This window comes from Xyrauchen texanus, chromosome 44 (genome assembly GCF_025860055.1).
Source record: "Xyrauchen texanus isolate HMW12.3.18 chromosome 44, RBS_HiC_50CHRs, whole genome shotgun sequence".
Taxonomy (NCBI): Eukaryota; Metazoa; Chordata; class Actinopteri; order Cypriniformes; family Catostomidae; genus Xyrauchen; species Xyrauchen texanus.
Genome location: NC_068319.1, coordinates 22,476,313 through 22,496,763, shown reverse-complemented (window position 1 = coordinate 22,496,763; position 20,451 = coordinate 22,476,313). Strand labels below are relative to the sequence as shown.

General features: G+C 46.6%; 1 protein-coding gene across 1 annotated transcript in view; it reads left to right on the top strand.

The window, feature by feature from the left end:
* The first annotated feature begins 974 nt into the window (after positions 1 to 974).
* Positions 975 to 20,451, top strand: part of kcnn2 (potassium calcium-activated channel subfamily N member 2) — a 70,251-nt gene continuing 50,774 nt past the window's right edge. The window contains exons 1-3 of the mRNA XM_052117355.1: positions 975 to 1,147; positions 1,196 to 1,367; positions 10,352 to 10,447. Coding sequence (XP_051973315.1) covers positions 975 to 1,147; positions 1,196 to 1,367; positions 10,352 to 10,447 — 441 coding nt within the window. The remainder of the gene's footprint in view (positions 1,148 to 1,195; positions 1,368 to 10,351; positions 10,448 to 20,451) is intronic.

The window sequence follows — 20,451 nt, the reverse complement described above, 5'->3', positions numbered from 1 at the left end:
AGAAAATTAATGTGATGTAGTAGTCATTCGTATGAATATATAACTACATTTTCTTGCAATAACTTAAAAAAAAAGATATCCTGTTATAGTAAACTTATATAGATATGAAATATTCATAAAAATGTGTTTAAAAAAAAACACACTATTACATATCTCGGGTCTATATTGACCCTATACAGTTTTTGAAATTGAGGAGTTATAAAAAAATATATTTATTCAGAAGAGTAAGGTTGATGAATACTAAAGAGGTGTGGGCATTACTCCATGAAATTGATCAGTGAAAAGGGGGGTGGAATGAGGTCCAGGGTCACTAAAAACTAGAGGTTTAAGGGTTAATGGTTTTATGATCACAGTAGCCAAGTGAACTGGTCAGTGCATGTACATTGTGGATGTGTATATAATTTAAAAAGCATGTTGCAACCTTCCTCGAGTGACGTCAGCCCAGTTGTTTTGCATCGATCTTCCAATCGGAAGCACGCTCTCACATCTACAGTAGCCGTTATGGGTCCATCCTCACGGCAGCTTTCATCCTCCGTTACTAATCACAACGCCCCCTCGGTAGGGTGCATGCACGGGGCTCTCAGACTGCTGCTGCTTTAAACAGCAACTCTGACATGGAAACCTCATTGCAGTTGCAGAACGATTTCTATCCGGAGCAGCACTACCAGCAGTACCAGCTCTACTGCGGACGGGAGGAAGAGCGCTCCATTAGGCACTGCACCTGCAACAACTCTTCCACCTGCGAGGATGGGAGAAGAAGCCAGCCTTTGCACGGGACGCCTCTGGAAACTTTAAGGACACCATCCGTATCCTCATCAATCAGGCAAGGTGGTCGGTACAGCGAGTTCACGCCATCTAGTCATGGTAGTTCATCTAGACATCATCATCCTCCTCATCTCGACCAGAACTGGCAGAAAAATCGGGGCAGTCCGGCCATCAGCCACAGAGAGAGTAACTCTTATACCCAAATAGCCATGAGCAGCTGCAGATATAACGGCGGCGTGATGCGACCGCTCAGCAACTTGAGCTCGTCCCGCAGAAACCTGCACGAGTTTGATTCGGAGTCCCAGCCACTGCAGCCCGTCTCTGCGACGCACGCGTCCGACACGCTCGCATCCAAAGCGGAGAACAACTCCAGCACCCTCATGTCTTATCCAGTGGGGGACGGAGGAGGAGGGGGTGGATGTGGCCACAGTGGCAGTAAATCGGGCAAAAAGAAGAACCAGAACATTGGACAAAAGCTCGGGCACAGGAGGGCCCTGTTTGAGAAGAGAAAGCGTCTGAGCGACTATGCGCTCATCTTTGGGATGTTTGGGATCGTGGTCATGGTTGTTGAAACTGAACTCTCGTGGGGAGCCTACGGAAAGGTGCGTAACTTAATAGTCCCCAAATCCTTCAGGTCTCCCACATCTAGGTGTCATTAACTTGAGTCTGGTTGGAAAGAAAAGGAAAGAAAAACGACAAGTTTGGAAAGTGCGGAAGAATGACGAACTGAAGCCAGGTCTCGTTCAACTTCCACGTTAAAGGTTTTTGTTTGCTATTTGCCAGCTCTTTAAAGTAAATTCTTACTAAAACTGCGAAATGATCCGGCTGTCTCTTAGTAGGTTACTATGTTGAGGTAAGAGTAGATGTAATGTTATCCAAAGTAGGGATGTGAATCGTTGTGAATTGAACTATTCAACGACCAGTATTCTGACGAGCCTTAAAGGAATATTCCAGGTTTAATACAAGTTATGGTCAATAAACAGAATTTGTGTCATAATATTAATTACAGCTAAAATCCATTTTGACTTCTCCCTCCTTTTCTTTAAAAAAAATTTAATTGAAGTTTAAATGGAAGCTTGAGGCACTTACAGTGGAAGTGAATGGAATCTGTAAATGCTAAAATACTCACTTCAAAAGTATAGCCAAAAAAGACGTTATAAAAAAAATATGCATGTTAACATGGTTGTTAGTATGATACATTTGTTAACTAACCTTTTTTGTGTAAAGAGAACTTCGTTGTCATGACGATGTAATGTCAACAAACCCTAAAACGATGATTTAAACAACTTGGAATAATTGACGACGGACCGTTGAATTGTTTAAAAATAATGCACACCCGAGGTGGTAATTGCACTGGACTTTTTCACCAATTATTCCGCTTATACCACGGTTACCACACATTAAAACATCGTTCAGGGTTTAATCTCAAACATTTTCTGGTTTTGTCCCTAAAACACTCTTGAGAGTGGAACTACTTTCTTCCGCCACATATTCAGCATCTTGCTTTAAAATAGTCGGAGCCTTCGTTGCTAATTCGAAATGGTCAAGTTATAACTAGCAACGGATGCTTGCGCTGATTTACTCTAGGACGTACTCTAGAAACAAGTGTGTGCAAGTGTGTGAGAGTTCGCATTTGACGGATCGAAAGCGAAAAACTCAGAAAATGAGAGAGATTAACTCTGGGATTACCTTTTTTTGTTGCAGCTCTTGTTAGAAGTAACATCGCTTCAAAATCGGTATATTCCTGTTATACACTTTTTTTCATCCCTACTGAGATGCAGGACTGCGCTGACATGACGACCGACTCTGTTACTAACGTAACCTCGGTTCCCTGAGAGGAGGGAACGAGTATTGCGTAAGTAGCTTACGCTATGGGAAAACTCCGTTTCTCGAGAAATATTGAAGTCTTTATGTAAAACGCATTGCAGCTGCACAGCAGACAGCAATGAGCGAGGCAGCTCGGTCATTGGCTGTGCTGCGGCAACTTGCTCGAACCAATGACGGGGCGACTCTGAACGCGCGACCAATAAGCGCGATTCACGCCCGCGTGCTCAGAGCCTGCCAAGATTGGCGTGGCTAAGGCTATATATTAGGCGCCCCGTCATGAGAGTTCTTTAGGTTCAATCGACTGAAGCGACTGACCAAGCACAAGCACAGCAGCTTACGCAATACTCGTTCCCTCCTCTCAGGGAACCGAGGTTACGTTAGTAACCGAGTCGTTCCTTTTCGAGAGGTCTATCCTATTGCGTAAGTATCTTACGCTATGGGAACACCATGCAAAACGCCGTGCGTGCTGACTTCGCTCTATAAAGCCAGAGGCAGATGCCTGAGCCTTAAAGCAAAGTGATTATTCAACGAGCCGGCCAACGGCGAGCTATATAATGGGATAATACAGAGCGCCTTTGCCCAAGGTGGCCCATGGTGGGGCGCTCATTGTAAAAACACACGCACATATCTTATGTACTGATTTTTCTATTTACTGATATCCATAAAAAACTCCCTAAGTCAGTCAGAGACGGACCTTATAAGGGAGGAGATAATGCTCAGCATATATGTACTCCAGTCCATACTACAGTCAGGCTGATAAAATGTTGGAATGCAATGAGGGGACCTGTAGGTTATAAAACCTGATAAATGTCGAAGGCGAGGCCCAGCCTGCCGCCGCACAAATACCCTCAATGTGTATCCCACTCGACCACGCCCACGAGGAGGCCATGCTCCTCGTAGAGTGAGCTCTGACGCCTAAGGGGCATTGAAGGCCCTTGGCTTCATAAGCCAGCGCTATAGCATCTACTATCCAGCCGATATTCTTTGCTTTGAAACTGCGAGACCTTTAGTGCGGCCGCCAAAGCATACAAATAATTGTTCCGTCTGTCTGAACGGGCAGAACGTTCCAAGTATACTCTGAGCGCCCTGACCGGGCAGAGTAAATTAGCGTCGCTTTAGTCTGCTGAAGACGATAGGCTGCCAGAGATATCACCTGTACTCTGAAGGGTGTGGACAGCACTTTAGGAATATACCCGTGCTTTGGCCTAAGGACAACTCTGCAGTCGTTAGGTCCAAATTCCAGGCAAGCAGCGCTTGATGACAGCGTGCAGGTCGCCCACTCTCTTGACTGAGGCGAGTGCCAGCAAGAGCGCAGTTTTGAGCGAGAGCTGTTTAAGGTGCACGGTTCGGAGAGGTTCGAACGGGGCACTCTTGAGTGCGTCCAGGACCGTGGCCAGGTCCCAGATCGGTACCGAGGGGGCGAGGAGGGTTCATCCTCCTAAGCCTCTTAGGAAACGAATGATTAGGTCGTTTTTCCCTAATGAGCGTCCTTTATCAGGATTGTGTGACGCCGCTATGGCAGCCACATAGACTTTGAGCGTGGAGGGTGTGCGGCCCGCCTCCAGCAGCTCTTGCAAAAGGCGAGTACACTTGGTATTTCGCGACGATTTGGGGTTCAAGCTCTTGGTATTACACCAGTCACTGAACACTTTCCACTTTTGGGCATATAAGCGCCTCGTAGAGGGCGCTCGCGCCTCAGTGATGGTTCTCAACACTCCGCTGGGGAGGTTCTCTGGAACCCGTTGAGGGGCCATGCATGAAGGGCCCACAGATCGGGGCAGGGATGAAGAATCATCCCGTTGGCCTGCCTGAGGAGGTCCAGCCTCAACAGAATCGGCCATGGGGCAGATTGCATCATCTGCATCAATTCTGGAAACCACGTCTGGTTCTTCCAGAGTGGGGCTACCAGGAGCACTGCACATTTCACCTCCCTGATCCGACTGATGACCTGAGGTAGCATCGCGGTTGGGGGAAAAGCATACAAGGGGCGGCTCGGCCAGACTTGGGCGAGCGCGTCCGTGCTCTTTGAGAAGAAAAGAGGGCAGTGCGCATTTTCCCTGGAGGCGAAGAGGTCGACCTCTGCTTCGCCAAAGGTTTGCCATAACCACTGGACCATCAGGAGGTGGAGAGACCATTCTCCTGGGAGAACCTTGTCTCTGGACAGCATGTCCGCTCCCTGGTTCAGGATGCCTGGCACATGCGCTGCTCTCAGCGAGCGCAGGTTGTGCTGTGACCATAAGATGAGCTCCCTGGCCATAGAGTGCAGGGAGCTCGACCTGAGTCCACCCTGGCGATTTATATACGACACTACCGTCATGTTGTCCGTTCGGACCAGGATGTGTTCGTTTTTCAGGTACGGAAGCAGGGCTCTGAGAGCCAAGGCAACCGCTTTCATTTCCAGACAGTTTATATGTAGGCGCTTTTCCGGGTTTGACCAAAAACCGGAGACAGGCCTGCCCTCGTAAAGGGCCCCCCATCCTATTTTGGAGGCATCTGTCGTGATAATTTTTCTCCGTGTGTTCACGCCCAGACTCACGCCGGTTTGATACCAGTCGACGGCCTTCCAGGGCATCAGGGCTTTTATACAGCCGTGATTCGCTCTGATTAAAAAGTGGCCCGAGCGCCACGCGTGAGTGGGGACACGGCTCTTGAGCCAGAGTTGGAGAGGACGCCTGTGCAACAATCCTAGCTGGAGTACAGCTGATGCCGAGGCCATGAGACCGAGCATCCTTTGAAATCGTTTGACGGGGGTGTGCGCGCCCGCTCTGAATGATGTTGCAAGGCACCAAATAGCGAGCGCGTGCTCTGATGAGAGGCGCCCTCATCTGTACTGAGTCTAGCGCTATTCCCAGAAAAGAGATATTCTGGCTGGGGGATAGCACGCTCTTTGCAAAATTGATTCTCAGACCCAGACATTCTAGATGACTGATAATCGAAGATCTGTGCGTTGTTAACTGACTCTCTGATTGTGCTAGGATTAGCCAATCGTCGAGGTAATTTAGTATTCGCACTCCCTGCTGTCTCAGCGGGGAAAGTGCTGCGTCCATACATTTCGTGAATGTACGGGGGGCCAATGATAGGCCGAATGGTAGTAGTGTGTACTGGTATGACTGTCCCTCGAAAGCGAATCTCAGAAATGGCCTGTGATGAGGCGCTATCGGAATGTGAAAGTAAGCGTCTTTCAAATCCACTGATAGAAACCAATTCCCGGGGCGAACTTGCGCGAGGATATGTTTGGTCGTTAACATTCTGAACGAGCGAATCATTAAAGCTTTGTTCAGATGTCTGAGATCTAGGACGGGGCGGAGGCCACCGTCCTTTTTCGGGACGAGAAAATAGCGGCTGTAAAAACCCGCCTCGCTCATAGAGGGAGGGACAGTTTCTATAGCGCCCTTCTCTATCAGTTTGAGCACCTCGGTGCGTAGAACATGTTAAACATCTTTCCTCACTTTCGTCTCGACCTCCGCTGAAAAGTGGGGTGGTCTGCGAGCGAATTGAAGCAAGTAACCGTGTTTTATTATGTTCAAAACCCATTTCGGTATGTCGGGGATTTTTTCCCAGGCTTTTGCTCGCACAGATATGGGCTGAATGCTGGCTGGGGGCGTGTCGCAGTGACGTATGGGCCCCACCGGCGAATCGCCTTGTGCTAACACTGAGCTTACAGCTCTCAGAAGCGCGGGCGCGCGCTGAGCAGCTTTGTTGAGTGCCGAGTGCAGGGGTGCGTGTGAGATTACAGGCACGCGTGCTATCTCCATAATGCTCGCAGCATGAGCTGGAGAAATGTTTGAAACTGTATCGACAGTGTTTACGGGTGGGGGTGCATACATTGTGATAGGCACGTGCGCCACTTTCATAAAGCTTCCCGTTCTTAGCGGGGAGTTTCTTGGCTCGCGCGCCGCATCTGTGATGCTCGCGGCATGAGCCAGAGAACTGTTTGAAACTGTATGGGCAGCGCTTATGGGTGGGGGTGCATATACCGCAGTAGGCACGCGCGCCATTTTCATAAAGCCTCCCGCTCGCGGCGGGGGGTTTTTGGGCATGCATACAGTGTTTGTGTGTAGGGGTGCATGCGTGACAGCAGGCACGCGTGTTACCTTTATAGTATTTCCCGCTTTTACTGGGGAAGTGTTTCTAACTGTGGAAACAGTGCTTGTGTGTAGTGGTGCATACATGACAATAGGCACATGATCTACATTTATGGGGCGTCCAGCTTGAGCTGGGGAAGTATTCGGCACTGTTTGGACAGTATTGATATGTGGGAATGCGCACTTTAGTGTGGACACGTGACCCCTTAGTGACACAGGCAGAAAATGACTCTTTTTGTGATTTCTGTGTGTTGCCGTTAAAACGGCGTTTGATTGCAGGTGAGCGAGTTCTGTGACTGGCCCATTGACTGCTGTACAGACATTTCCAGCCGCTTGTAAGGGGACTGGGTAATGTTTTACACGTTTTGTAGAGAGTGGTCCAGCTTTTGCGAGACACGCACTCTCTCTCTTTCTTCCTATGGCTAGGAAAGCTTACGAGGCTCCGGGTTCAGCACGATCTTGGGCCGAGGTCCCCGTCGCTCAGGCGGCTGTTTTCGATTTGCGGAAAGCGAGCAGCGTCGAGTGTCCATTTCAGGTCTGGGCTGGGAGACGGGAGGCGCCGCCCTGGCTCGCTGCTGCAGCTGAGGCGGTCTCTGGCGGCTCTGGAGCTGGAGCGCTTAGGCAGGAAGTGACGCATAGCCTGCGAATTCTTCTGGGCTTCAGTGAAGCGTTCAGCGAACTCTTTTAGCTGGTGCCCCTGCTCGTGTCCGCTAGTGTCGACGCGGGGTTGAAGGCCGAGCCCGGCCAGTCGTCGGATGCAGCGTCAATGGAAAAGCTGTCATCCTTTTCACTGTCGTCCCCTGACGCGCCAAACGAGACGAGACCCAGCGATCCGTAGGGGTGCTGGTCTGCCTGCGTGAATTGAACCGGCGGCAGGGAGTCCTCTGGTGGTGGTGAAGCACGCGGGGACTGGCCCGGCGTGATGTCACTGAAGTCCGCGTGCTCTGGCGGCCTCCGTGAGCGGCGCTTTTTCTTGCGCGGCTCGAACAGAGGGGATGGCAGCACGGTGGTAGCAGGCTCGTTCGCGGCGAAGGCGGCAAAGCTAGCGCGCAGCTCGGTGAGGCCCAGGGAGTCACATTCGGGGCATCCGCCTCGAGTGGGAGCAGCTTCTGCGTGGTCAGGTCCCAGGCAGCGAGCGCAGATAATGTGACGGTCCCCGTCAGGAAGAGGGCCTCTGCACGAGGCGCAGGTCGAAGGCATTTTAAACAACGCCTCGAATTTGCTCTTTACTAAGGACAAAAAGCGTTGCAGAGGCGAACACTTGAAAAGTTATTGCTTACTAAAGGATATAAGGTGATGCGCGCCGGATGGCGTAGCAGAAGGCTTTGAAGGCGGCTGAAGGCGCCGGCGTCCTCGTAGCAGTCCTGCTGTAGGCTTGTCGACGGTGGGCGAAAAGACTCCAATAATCCAGAGGATCCAGCGAAGAGAAGGTCTTTGCTGAAGGAGATTAAATCTAAAGAACTCTCATGACGGGGCATGAAGCGCGCTCATTGGTCGCGCGTTCAGAGTCGCCCCGTCATTGGTTCGAGCAAGTTGCCGCAGCACAGCCAATGACCGAGCTGCCTCGCTCATTGCTGTCTGCTGATCAGCTGCAATGCGTTTTACATAAAGACTTCAATATTTCTCGAGAAACGGAGTTTTCCCATAGCGTAAGCTACTTACGCAATAGGAGAGACCTCTCGAAAGGGAATCTGTTTTTCTCTCACGAGTATGTTTGGGCCCCAAGTGTGTGCATTACGGGTATAATGTGTGTCCTCGAGGGTTTTTCCCACAGATATCTCAGATAATATAGAACCTGTTGTATTGATCAAGTGTATCTAGCGTCAGTACAGCTCAAGACTTCGTTGCTAATTCGTACACGTCATTTTAGAACCAGCAACTGAGTCTTGCGCTGCACCCCCACCCTCTCCTTCTCTCTCTCTTTCTCTCTTTCTCTCTTTCTCTCTCTCTCTCTCTCAATTCAATTCAATTCAATGGGCTTTATTGGCATGAAAGTTTCCAAAACAATGTGGCCAAAGCATCATATAGAATAAATAAAATACATTTTGTTCAATAACTTGGACAGTATATGATATAATTATTAATAATATATTAAAAAAACAATAATATAAATTACTATTATTATAATTTATTTTACCATATCACATTGTGTGTTTGTCCAGATCTTTCATTGTCCCTCAGGTTGTAGCATGTTGATACATATTGGGCAGCAAGGTGTCCCCTGTCTCCAAGGAGTATTTTTTTAATTTTGAGAGGTAATTTAGGTTTTAAAGTCTCTCTTTCTATCTCTTTCTATCTCTCTCTCTCTCTCTCTCTCTCTCTCTCTCTCTCTCTCTCTCTCTCTCTCTCTCTCTCTCTCTCTGAAATAATTTGGCCAAGTGATATGGAACCGTTATGCGGTCAAGACCTGGAACTACTTTACAGCTGTGTGTTTACTTAAAAATAATTGCAAACTTTAGAACGTCTGTGAACCAATCAGAATCAAGCATCAAACAGACCCACGGTATAAAGCTTAAATAATACATGCGTTTTAACAAAAGATTTAATGTAACTTCTATTGTAAGTGCCTCACTGTAATCCAGATTTGTTCTTTTTTAAATTGTATTGAACCCGGAATATTCTTTTTAATACACATAACACAGTAACAATTCTTGATTCATCTTGTGTCGGACATGATGAAATTAATCACTTGCTATTCAGTAACTTTTTGAAAATTCTCTCATCATTTATTCACCCTCATTCCCGGATGTGTATGACTTTGTTTTTAGAAGAATATTTCAGCTCTGTAGTTCCGTACAATGTAAGTGAATGATGACCAGAACTTTGAAGCTCCAAAAAGCATATTAATTCATCATAAAAGTACGACTCCAATGGTTGAATCTATATCTTCAGGAGCAATATGGTGTGGGTAAGAAACATCAATATTTAAGTCTTTAATTTTTACCATGCATTCTCCTCACTGCCTATTAGGTGGCAATATGCATGAAGAATGCAAATCACCAAAAAAGTGCTTAAATATTAATCTTCTCATATCACTTCAGAAGATATAGATTTAACCACTGGAGACTTATGGATTACTTTTATGCTGACTTTATGTGCTTTTTGGATCTTAACATTTTGGCCACAATTCACTTGCATTATATGGACATACAGAGCTGAAATGTTCCTCTAAAAAAACTTTGTGTTCTGCTGATGAAAGAAAGTCATACTCAACTGGGATGGCATGAGGGTGAGTAAATGATGAGAGAATTTTCATTTTTGGTTGAACTATCCCTTTAAAGAACCGGTTAATTAGAGTCATTTCTTTCAGATATTAGACTATACTGGTTGGGCATGTTTCACACTGCTGATTCAGTAGCAGTGTTGGAGTGAATGTTATCACAGGAAATCCTGAGTATTTTAGTACAGTGTTGCATCCACTTCGGCGAAAGAATGCCCATTTGAGAACTGTTAACAGAACAGAAATTCTTGAAAAATCAGAACTGGTTCTCAGTTCCAAACCCTAATCCAAACACTGACAGAAGTGTACAATAGTGTCAGAACAATTTGAAATTCATGTCATGTTTGAACAGGCTCAGAATTTTTCAGGTTTCAGAATCTTGGAAAAAATGGTGTATGTTTTAACTGACTAATTCAAATTTGGTGAATTTGTCTCTTTCTCTCTTTTTTTCCAGGAGTCACTCTATTCTTTAGCCCTAAAATGCCTGATAAGCCTTTCTACACTCATTCTTCTGGGTCTAATTATCATATATCATGCCAGGGAGATTCAGGTAACATCTTAAAAAATAAGCAATAGTTGTTTATTGGGGTTTTCCCCCCACATTGCATTGATGTTAATTTGGGTGCTTTTTGCAAAAGGTTTTGCTCAGTTTGCAGACATCCTCTTCTCCAGTCTAATGCTCAACAAATCACACTTTAAATTATATTCATTACCATAAAATTACATGATAATTCGGATTATCTTCAATTGCACATCATCTCTTCCATTTCCCACTAGTTTAATCAAATCCTGCCATGAAATCCTGTCAGTGACTTGTTGACCTGGATTAACAGCAGCTTGTCATAGTTTGTTAGCTAGCTAAATAGACAAAACCAGGTTGAAAGGACTTTTGCAAAATAAATAAAAGAAATTCAGGCTGTATGTTTATTAATCTTCATAAAATGATTGCAGAACTCTACCGGAGCATAACGTAAGAGGCATAGTCTATTAACTGTGTTTATTTTAGAGTAGCATGCTTGCATTCTGAACAGAAATGCAATTTACAGAATTAGATTGTAGACTTTCAGTACAGTGTCTCTGTATACTTTAGGTATTCATAAATGTCCATATCCTCAAGTGAGGCAGTTTCGTTGGGCACACTGCATAAAACTGGAAGTAGGATTTAAAAATGAAAGGCTTAAATGGATGCCTGTCAGCATCAGTGGATGATTCCAGCACTTGGATAACACTCAGTTTTATGGCCTTGTTTCAGTTCATCATTGTTTTTACTTATGGAGAGTTTTATGCAATCCAGCTTCTGTCTCTATTTTAATTTCAATAAATGACAATAGTGAATATACTTTCTAGATATATTACATTCTCTATTACATTTTATTTCCCGATTCAGTAATTACCACTAACTGGACAATTCACAGAAATGCAACTGTCAAAAAAGTAATGGAACCATGCAGGCAAAATTAATTTATTATTATTTCATTCAACTTCATTCATGTAGCAGGTGAAAGAAATGAGAATGACCTTGAAGTTAACAGGCAAATGGACAAGACCAAAGACCTCATTCACGTTTAATCAGATAGACAAAGTGTAAGGTTTAATAATGTGTGTTTTGCACATTCAGCTCTCAAAAAATCAAACATTGCAAAATCCATAACTCATGTCAAGGATTGGTATTTCATGTAAGTAGTAATTTATCCGACAAGACATAAAGCTTATGGGCTGTTTCAGCACAGGCTTCCTTTTAATGAAGTGAAGCCATGTGTGGTTTGTCCAGTGGGGAAATACCACTATTCATTTTTGGTGGAATGAGCAAATGTGCACAAAGGATTTAATCAGAGAAGGGTGCATTGATTTCACATCAATTTCCATACATTTCAGCAATCCAGTTTACTGGCCTGCTTTTGAATTTCATGTTCGCAAAAGCCTACAGTAATTTCACCTGTATTCTATTTCACCTACAAAAAAAAAAAAAAAAGAATAATAATTTACATATATTTGCATATTTTACATTTAAGCAGTTTACATAAACTGTTTAAATAAGCAAAAACTCCACATTCTTTTCAAATCATACTGGGCCCATTAGTCAACAATATACTTTTGCAATCCATATTTTAGTCTTGTTCAAACAAAAATCAGAATGTTTCAAAAATGTTAACATGAAAATTATGCTTTAAAGGTGCTGTAATGGAAAGGTATTGTTTTTGTGATTTTAATGGAAAAGTATGCAAAAATATTTCCTACTCCCTGAAATAAATTTCATGAGATATCTCACCGTTCTCTGACAGCACTAGACTCTGTAAACTGCATACAAAAATGTGTCCACGGAAAATGTATGCTTTTCACCTGTCAATCATTTTGCGCATTCTCATAGTATTGTAGTTGCAGCGAATTGAGGCATAATTAAATTTTATGCCATGTTGTTCATAACAGTTGTCAGTTGACAGCGCTATTTTACTACTGCTGTTTTTAACATCTGTTTCTGCTCTCAATAAAGCTTGTTTTGGGATCTTTGGAGTGCTGGGATTTGGAAAGAGGGGGCGTGGCTAATCCAACAACTCAGTCTCATGGAATTAGAATGGCTGAAATTGCTTACAGCACCTATAATTGGTCAAATCTAAATTAATTGGTTTGAAAAAATATTATTTAACATGTCTGAATCAACCTGATTACATTTGATTTCAATAAGAAAACATATTTTATAGAGTTAAATAAGGCAAAAATAGATTCTTACAGTAAACAATTTTTGGATATCAGTTTTTTTTTAATTAATCTTCATTTATGTTCATGGCTAAAGCTTTTGTACCAAGCAACTTACAAAAAGTGGGTTGATTGGGTTCGAGTGATACGGGAGTTAATAGGAAAACATATAAATCAAGCACTTAGATAAGGCCAAGGGCTGCCAATGAGCTTGTACTGCCCAGTAAAGAACATAGTGCCAACAAGATCGTAGTGCTATTGGCAGAATGGGGGGAGTGTTATTAGCTAGTAGTGTGTGGTCTGAGTGAGGTGGAAAATGGAAATTAGTCATATTTTTATCTTGAAGAGACCTGAGCAAAGGCATAACACAGGAAGATCTGTTAAACAGCGAGCAGGCAGCAGCATTTTGGATGCACTTAAAGGGATAGTTCACCTTAAAATTAAAATTCTTTCATCATTTACTCACCCTCATGCCATCTCAGATGTGAATTACTTTCTTTCTTCTGCTGAACCCAAATTAAGATTTTTAGAACAATGTTTCAGCTCTGTAGGTTCATACAATGCGAGTGAATGGAGACCAAAATTTTGAAGATCCAAAAAGCATATTAATGTAGTATAAAAGTAGCCCATATAACTCCAGTAGTTTAATCCATGTCTTCAGAAGTGATATGAGAAACAGATCAATATTTATGTCCTGTTTTTATATAAATTCTCCCTGCCCAGTAGGTGGCGATATGCACAAAGAATGCAAATCACCAAAAAAAGAAGAATGTGAAAGTGAAAATGGAGATTTAGAGCTGAAATATTCTTCTAAAATATTTGTGTTCAGCAGAAGAAAGAAAGTCATAAACAGCTGGTATGGCATGAGGGTGAGTAAATGATGAGAGAATTTTTTTTTTGGGTGAACTATCCCTTATCCCTATCCCTAGTTCACCAAAACAAAAACTACAAATTCTATCATAATCTATTCACTCTCATGCCATTCCAAACCCCTGTGAATTTCTGCAGTGCAATCAGTACAGACTGGTCATTTTGTGCTGGTTTGTGCCGGTTTGACAACATTGACAGTACATTTTATAATAATTCTTAAGAAGACTTGAAATAGTGTCCCTTGGTTGCTCAGCAAGTACTGACACTGACTGTCACCCCTGGCATCTTAAGTTCGAAAATGGCCCGGTTGCAAGGGAGGGTAGAGTCAAAGTGGGTAACCTCCTTGTGGTTGTGATTAATGATTCTCGCTCTCAATGGGGTGTGTGGAAATTTGTGCGTGGATCGCGGAGATTAGCATGAGCCTCCACATGCTGTGAGTCTATGCGGTGTTATGCACAACGAGCTACATGATAAGATCCTCCGCCACCCGGATTGAGGTGAGTAACCATGCCACCATGAGGACCTACTAAGTATTGGGAAATGAACATTCCAAATTGGGGAGAAAAGGGGATGAAAATAAAATAATGGAATAAGCTGCAAAGGTCTTATGGACTACTTTTATGATCATTTGCTGGTGGGTTTTTTCCCCCTTATGAAGCTTGGTTTTATAAATTATCTTTCCTTGTATGCAAAAAATAGCATGTCAGACATTCTACCTGACATCTCTTTTTGTGCTTCACTGAATAAAGAAAATAACCACTTGCCCAATGGTTGACTAAATGATGACCAAATTTTAATTGGTGAACTATTCCTATAATAATAATATAATGATGCTCTACTAAATAGGCATACATTTTTGCTGTGTATACATTATTTGAGAAATTAAATATACTAATTCAGTCTAACATATAAAGTATTGCATGTGTGTGTGTGTGTGTGTGTGTGTGTGTGTGTGTGTGTGTGTGTGTGTGTGTGTGCATTTGAATGAGTTTGTAAATACTGTATCTGTGTAAACATGAAACAAAACCATTTCTTTTTAATATGTATGCAGATTATTTCCCAAAAAAGTCATTAAGAGCCCTGGCTCTGTGACCATAAATGCCTGTGCAGTTTTATTACTTTTCACACTGTTGAAAATATAATGGAATGTATTCATGAGCCAGTTGTGCTCTCTGTAATATTTAGGGCCCACGAGTCTCTGAGGGACATCCATCATGTGGATGCTTTACCAGAAAAATGTGGCTCTATGAAGGCACCAGGCGAAAGTGCGCTATCCAACAGAAATTATTGCCATATTTCTGATATGTAATAACCTTTATTTGCAACACCATTACAATGATATGTGATTGTTAGCTGATATTGAACCACAAATCATTTTATAAGCTTTTGTATTGTTGGGTCACGTATATGTATAGGGGAAGAGACCTTTACAAGGGAAGTCCTCTTCCTGTTACATCTTTCTTCTACCTGAGATGACTGACGAGTGTCAGTTATCCCTCACCACCGATCCCTTAGTGTTCCCTGCTGGATTTCATTTAATTTAAGCTGTGTAAAATATTAATTACTGTTTTCAGTGTCTGTGGCATAGTAGGCTAAAGCACAGACATTTGCAGAAAGTTGCTGGCACTTAACTCCCCACCTGCCATTTTTTTATACTGTTTATTGTGTAAAAAACAATAGTGTTAAAAAAGTGCATAAATATTAATTACTGTTTTCAAATCACCCCCTTCCCCCTCCTGTCAGTTTAATTTAATTTAACTGTGTAAAGTGTCACAAAAATAGCAAAAATATTTATTAATTTTTTCAAATAGGTTTCCTGAACTCTCCCCTGCCTGCCATTTTAATACAATTTAATTTAACTGTGTAAAGGGTGATACAAAAATTTTGAAAATATGAATTACTTTTTTCAAATAGGTTTCCAGAACACTCCCCTACTGTCACGTTCCTGTGTTGTCTGCCCGTGTTTTCTGTTTCACATGCCACTTTCCACGTTCCATGTCACGTTTTCCTTGTTGTCCGTTCCGTGTTTCACTGTCTGTGTATAAAACATCATTTCCCATGTTTCCCGGCCCTCATCACTGCACCTGTTCGTGATTTTGTTATTACCGTGTCTGTCTATTTAAACCCTGTTGTTTTCCCTTTCCTTTGTCGTTCGTTGGCGTTTTATGTCGACTCCTATGTTCTCTTACGAGAGGTTCTCTCGTATTGCGTAAGCTAGCTTACGCTACGGGAAAGATTCATCTTTTCTGAGATATTGAAGCCAAAAAATTACCCTTAATTTTGTATCCATTGTCAACGCAGTGCAGCAACTGCAGACCTTGAGCGGGCTATCTAGCGAGCTCATTGGTTGCTCTACGGCAACTGCTGCAGCCTATAGGCGAACTTGCGTGAACTCGCGCCCAATGAGAGGCGCCCGCGCGCTCACTGTCCCAAAGCCCGCCAGAATGGCCGTGGCTAGGGTGCATATAAGCGCAGTTCGCAGGCTGGAACCCTGATTTTCATCTCTTCAGCGAAGCTCTTCGCATCTCTGAACTGGAAGCCGCGTCGCCGTTCGAGGGGCATCTAGCAAGCGTGGACAGCGCTCGAAGAAGCCGGCCGTCTTCGCCACCTTCAGCCATCCTGCGAGCTACGCCATCCGGCGACGTATCCTTTTTTAGAGCAAGCTAAGTTCCTCAGCGAACTTCACAAAAGAGTATCGAGCGTCTTTTTTAAGATGCCTCGCACTTCCTGCGGCTCATGCCGCACTCCTCTCAGCGCCGGAGACCGCCACATCATCTGCGCTCTCTGCCTGGGACTGGGGCATGCAGAGCTCGCCCTCGCTGATGGCGGATGCGACCTCTGCGAGGAGCTTCCGATGTCGACCCTGCGGGCTCGACTCGAAGTATGCAAAACCGGAGCTGCCGCGCCGCCTTCTGTTTCGCCGCGCAGGAAGAAGTGCCGCTCCCAAAGGCTGCCGGAACCAGTTTTAGAAGCGACTGTCTCGCCGGAGCCCCTCCCTCGAGAATCGCGTTCACCCTCCCCGCCCCCCCGGGACGCGCAGTTGCCGCCGAGCGGCCGCACTGCTGCCACCTCGGAGAGCGAGGCGGAGGAAAAAAGCTGCTGTTCCATCATGGCTTCGGACAGCGAGGAGTGGTCACAAGCCTCCTCAACGGCCCAGGAATACAGCAGGACCCGCGCCGGAGTCGAAGGGGAACAGATACGCCTCCTCAAACAGGCCGTCGACCGCCTCGGGCTCGAGTGGTCACCGCCCCCTGAGCAGGCTCCCAACAGACTCGACGGCTGTTTTCTTCAAAGCCGTCACCGCGCGGCGCCCGCGCCTGGGCCGCTCCCTTCCTGCCGGAACTCCACGCCGAGCTCTCTAAATCGTGGAACGCGCCTCTCTCGGCCAGGACTCCATCCCACGTCTCCACCGCTCTCGCTTCAGTGGACGGCGCCGCCGAGAAGGGCTACTCTTCCATCCCCCCGGTCGAGGATTCGGTAGCAGCACACCTTTGCCCGCCCTCCGCGAGATGGCGGTCTAAACCAGTGCTCCCGTCTAAGGCCTGCAGAACTACTTCCGCCTGTGTTGGCCGCGCCTATTCCGCCGCCGGCCAAGCCGCATCTGCTCTGCATTCCATGGCCGTCTTGCAGATCCTCCAAGCGGACCTTCTTCGGGAGTGGGATGAGAGAGGCAGGCACCCAGAGGCTGTTACAGATCTAAGGAGCGCGACGGACCTCGCCCTTCGCGCCACCAAAGCTGCAGCCCAAGCTATAGGGAAGTGCATGGCCTCGCTGACTATAACCGAGAGACACCTGTGGCTAACGCTAGCCGACATGGGAGAAACTGAGCACTCCAGGTTCCTCAACGCGCCGCTCTCTCCGTCCGGTCTCTTCGGTTCCGCGGTAAGTGGCATTGTTGACCGTTTTTCGGAAGTCCAGAAAGCCACCCAAGCCATGAATCTCTTCCTGCCACGCCGCGCTAGCTCCTCTGCAGGCCGCCCACGTAACCAGCCTCCTGCACGAGCATCTTCACAGCGCCCAGCTCCACAAAGCCAGACTTCCCAGCGCCAACAGGGCGGCCGCCCCAGATCGCGCTCAGACAGCCGCCGTAGACCACCGCCCCCCCCGCGGGCCTCGGCCTAAGATTGCGCTGAAACCTGAACAACCGAGGTCCTCCTAGCTTTGTTGAAAAAACGACGGCTCAGTCCCGCCGCGGCCGGACCACCGTCAAAGCTTCGCCCCCTGTCAGTCCCCTTCTCTCAGGCTACTACAGTGGTGAATTCAGCAGCCAACAAGCCGGTGTTACTACCCACTTGCCTGCACTCAAACGCCGTTTTCACGGCGACACAAAAAGACCTTGTAAAGAGCAGACATGTCTTATGTGTGGAAAATGTGCCCACAATCCAGTGTTCACCCCTACACACAAGCATCACACTTCCTGTGTCCCTATCAGAGAGCAAACATGTCTTATGTGTAGAAAATGTGCCCACAACCCAGTGTTCACCCCTACACACAAGCATTACACTTTCCGTGTCCCTATCAGAGCACACTCACATAAAGCGGTCACTGCCCGCTCGAGTGTTAGAGTTAATAACCGCGCCAACGAATCCGTGCGCGCGCCGCTCTGTCACACGACCAGCCTTATGTGTAGAAAATGTGCCCACAATCCAGTGTTCACCTCTACACACAAGCATTACACTTCCCGTGCCCCGATCAGAGCCCACTCACATAAAGCGGACACAGCCCGCTCGAGTGTTAGAATCAATACACGCGCTCACGAATACGTGCGCGCGCCCATTCTCTGCCCGCTCTGTCACACGGCCAGCAAAAACGTCTCTGTATGTAAGTCCCGTGCCCGTGACTATGCTCACGCATCACTTAACAGATGTGACTCTTTCCCCATTCACCTCAATCGGGAAGTCACTCACAGAACAGCCTATCCCTGCTGTCTGCGAGCAGTCATGCATAAGCACAATAAGCGCGCTCACACATTCTGTTCAGCCCGCTGTGTACGGCAATCAGGGCGACTCGGCCATTCACCCTCTAGCGTTACGCTTCAAAGCGTGGGAAGCTATCCCAGGGATATGCAAATGGGTGTTAAGCACAATAAAACAGGGCTATTTGCTACAGTTCGATCGCCGCCCTCCCCGCTTCAGGGCGCGGCTCGAAACTATTGTGAACACGGAAGCAGCCTGCATGCTTCGTTCAGAAATAGCAAGCCTTCTGTGCAAAAGGGCCATAGAGAGAGTGCCGCCTTCACTGAGCGAGTCAGGGTTTTACAGCCGTTATTTTCTTGTCCCCAAGAAAGACGGCGGCTTCAGACCAATATTAGATCTCAGGGTTTTGAACAAGGTGCTTGCAAAAAGACCGTTCAAAATGCTTACAATCAGGAAACTCCTCGCGCATGTGCGCCAGGGGGACTGGTTTATTTCTCTCGATCTGAAAGATGCCTATTTTCAGATTCAGATAAATCCCCGTCACAGGCCATTCTTGAGATTCGCCTTCGACGGTCAGGTTTATCAATACACCGTCCTTCCGTTCGGCCTGTCCTTAGCACCCCGTACTTTCACGAAGTGCATGGACGCGGCGCTCGCACCCCTGCGGAGTCAGGGCTTGCAAATTCTGAACTATTTGGTCGACTGGCTGATTTTGGCACAGTCACATACGGAGCTCCTGTCTCACAGGACAGTTCTCCTCAGCCATCTGAACAGTTTGGGTCTTGCAGTCAATTGGACCAAGAGCTCACTACAGCCCAGTCAGGCAATTTCCTTCCTTGGAATAGAACTAGACTCCGTGGCAATGACGGCTCGCTTATCTACACAGCGCGCACGCCGTGTTCAGCGACTAGCCGCGTCCTTTCAGATGAACAGCCTCACGCCTCTGAAAAAATTTCAGAGAGTGCTAGGTTACATGGCCTCAGCCGCAGCAGTACTTCAGCTGGGTTTACTGCGCATGCGCCCGCTTCAGCATTGGCTAAACACCCGCGTGTCTCGCCGGGCTTTGGCCACAGGCCGCCAGCCGATCAAGGTGACTCAGACCTGTATTTCAGCTCTGCAGCCCTGGACAGTGGCCGAATGGTATCAGCGGGGAGTGACGATGTGAGCTGTATCTCGCCGAAAAGTCATCTCGACAGAGGCGTCCAACACGGGTTGGGGCGCGGTCTGCGAGGGCTCTCCGGTTTTTGGCCTATGGTCAGTTCAGGAAAAGCTCCTTCACATAAATTGTCTGGAAATCATAGCGGTCGAGTACGCGCTTGTGCGCTTTCTCCCGGTCATTCAGGGTCACCACGTCCTGGTCCGTTTGGACAACAGATCTGTGGTATCCTACTTAAACCGTCAGGGCGGTGTCAGATCCAGGAACCTCTTCCATCTGACGAAACGCATACTGAGTTGGTCCCAGTGCCACCTGCGCTCGCTGAGGGCTACGCACGTGCCAGGCCACCTGAACGACGGCCCAGACAGACTGTCCAGAGACAATATTCCTCCAGGGGAATGGTCCCTGCACGCTCAAACAGTCCACAAGTTATGGCGCATATTCGGCAGAGCAGAGATAGACCTCTTTGCGTCAGAAGAGAACTCTCACTGCCCAATATTTTTCTCGAAAAGCGAGGACGCGCTGGCCCAGGACTGGCCCAACCGCCCGCTTTACGCCTTCCCTCCCGTCTCGCTATTGCCACAGGTAATGCAGAGGATCAGGGAAACGTGTCACTCGGTGCTCCTCATAGCCCCGCATTGGGAGAATCAGACATGGTTCCCGGAGCTTACGCAGCTGTCACTGACAGCGCCGTGGCCCATCCCAGTGAGAGCAGATCTCCTCTCTCAAGCTCGCGGCACGATCTGGCATCCCCACCCAGAGTGCTGGGCGCTGCACGCATGGGTGATCAACGACTACCCGTTGCTCTGCCAGTAGGGGTAATAAACACCATCATACACGCTAGAGCCCCTTCCACGAGAAGACTCTGTGCGTCAAAATGGTCTGTGTTTTAAACGTTGTCAATCCGTGGATTTGAAA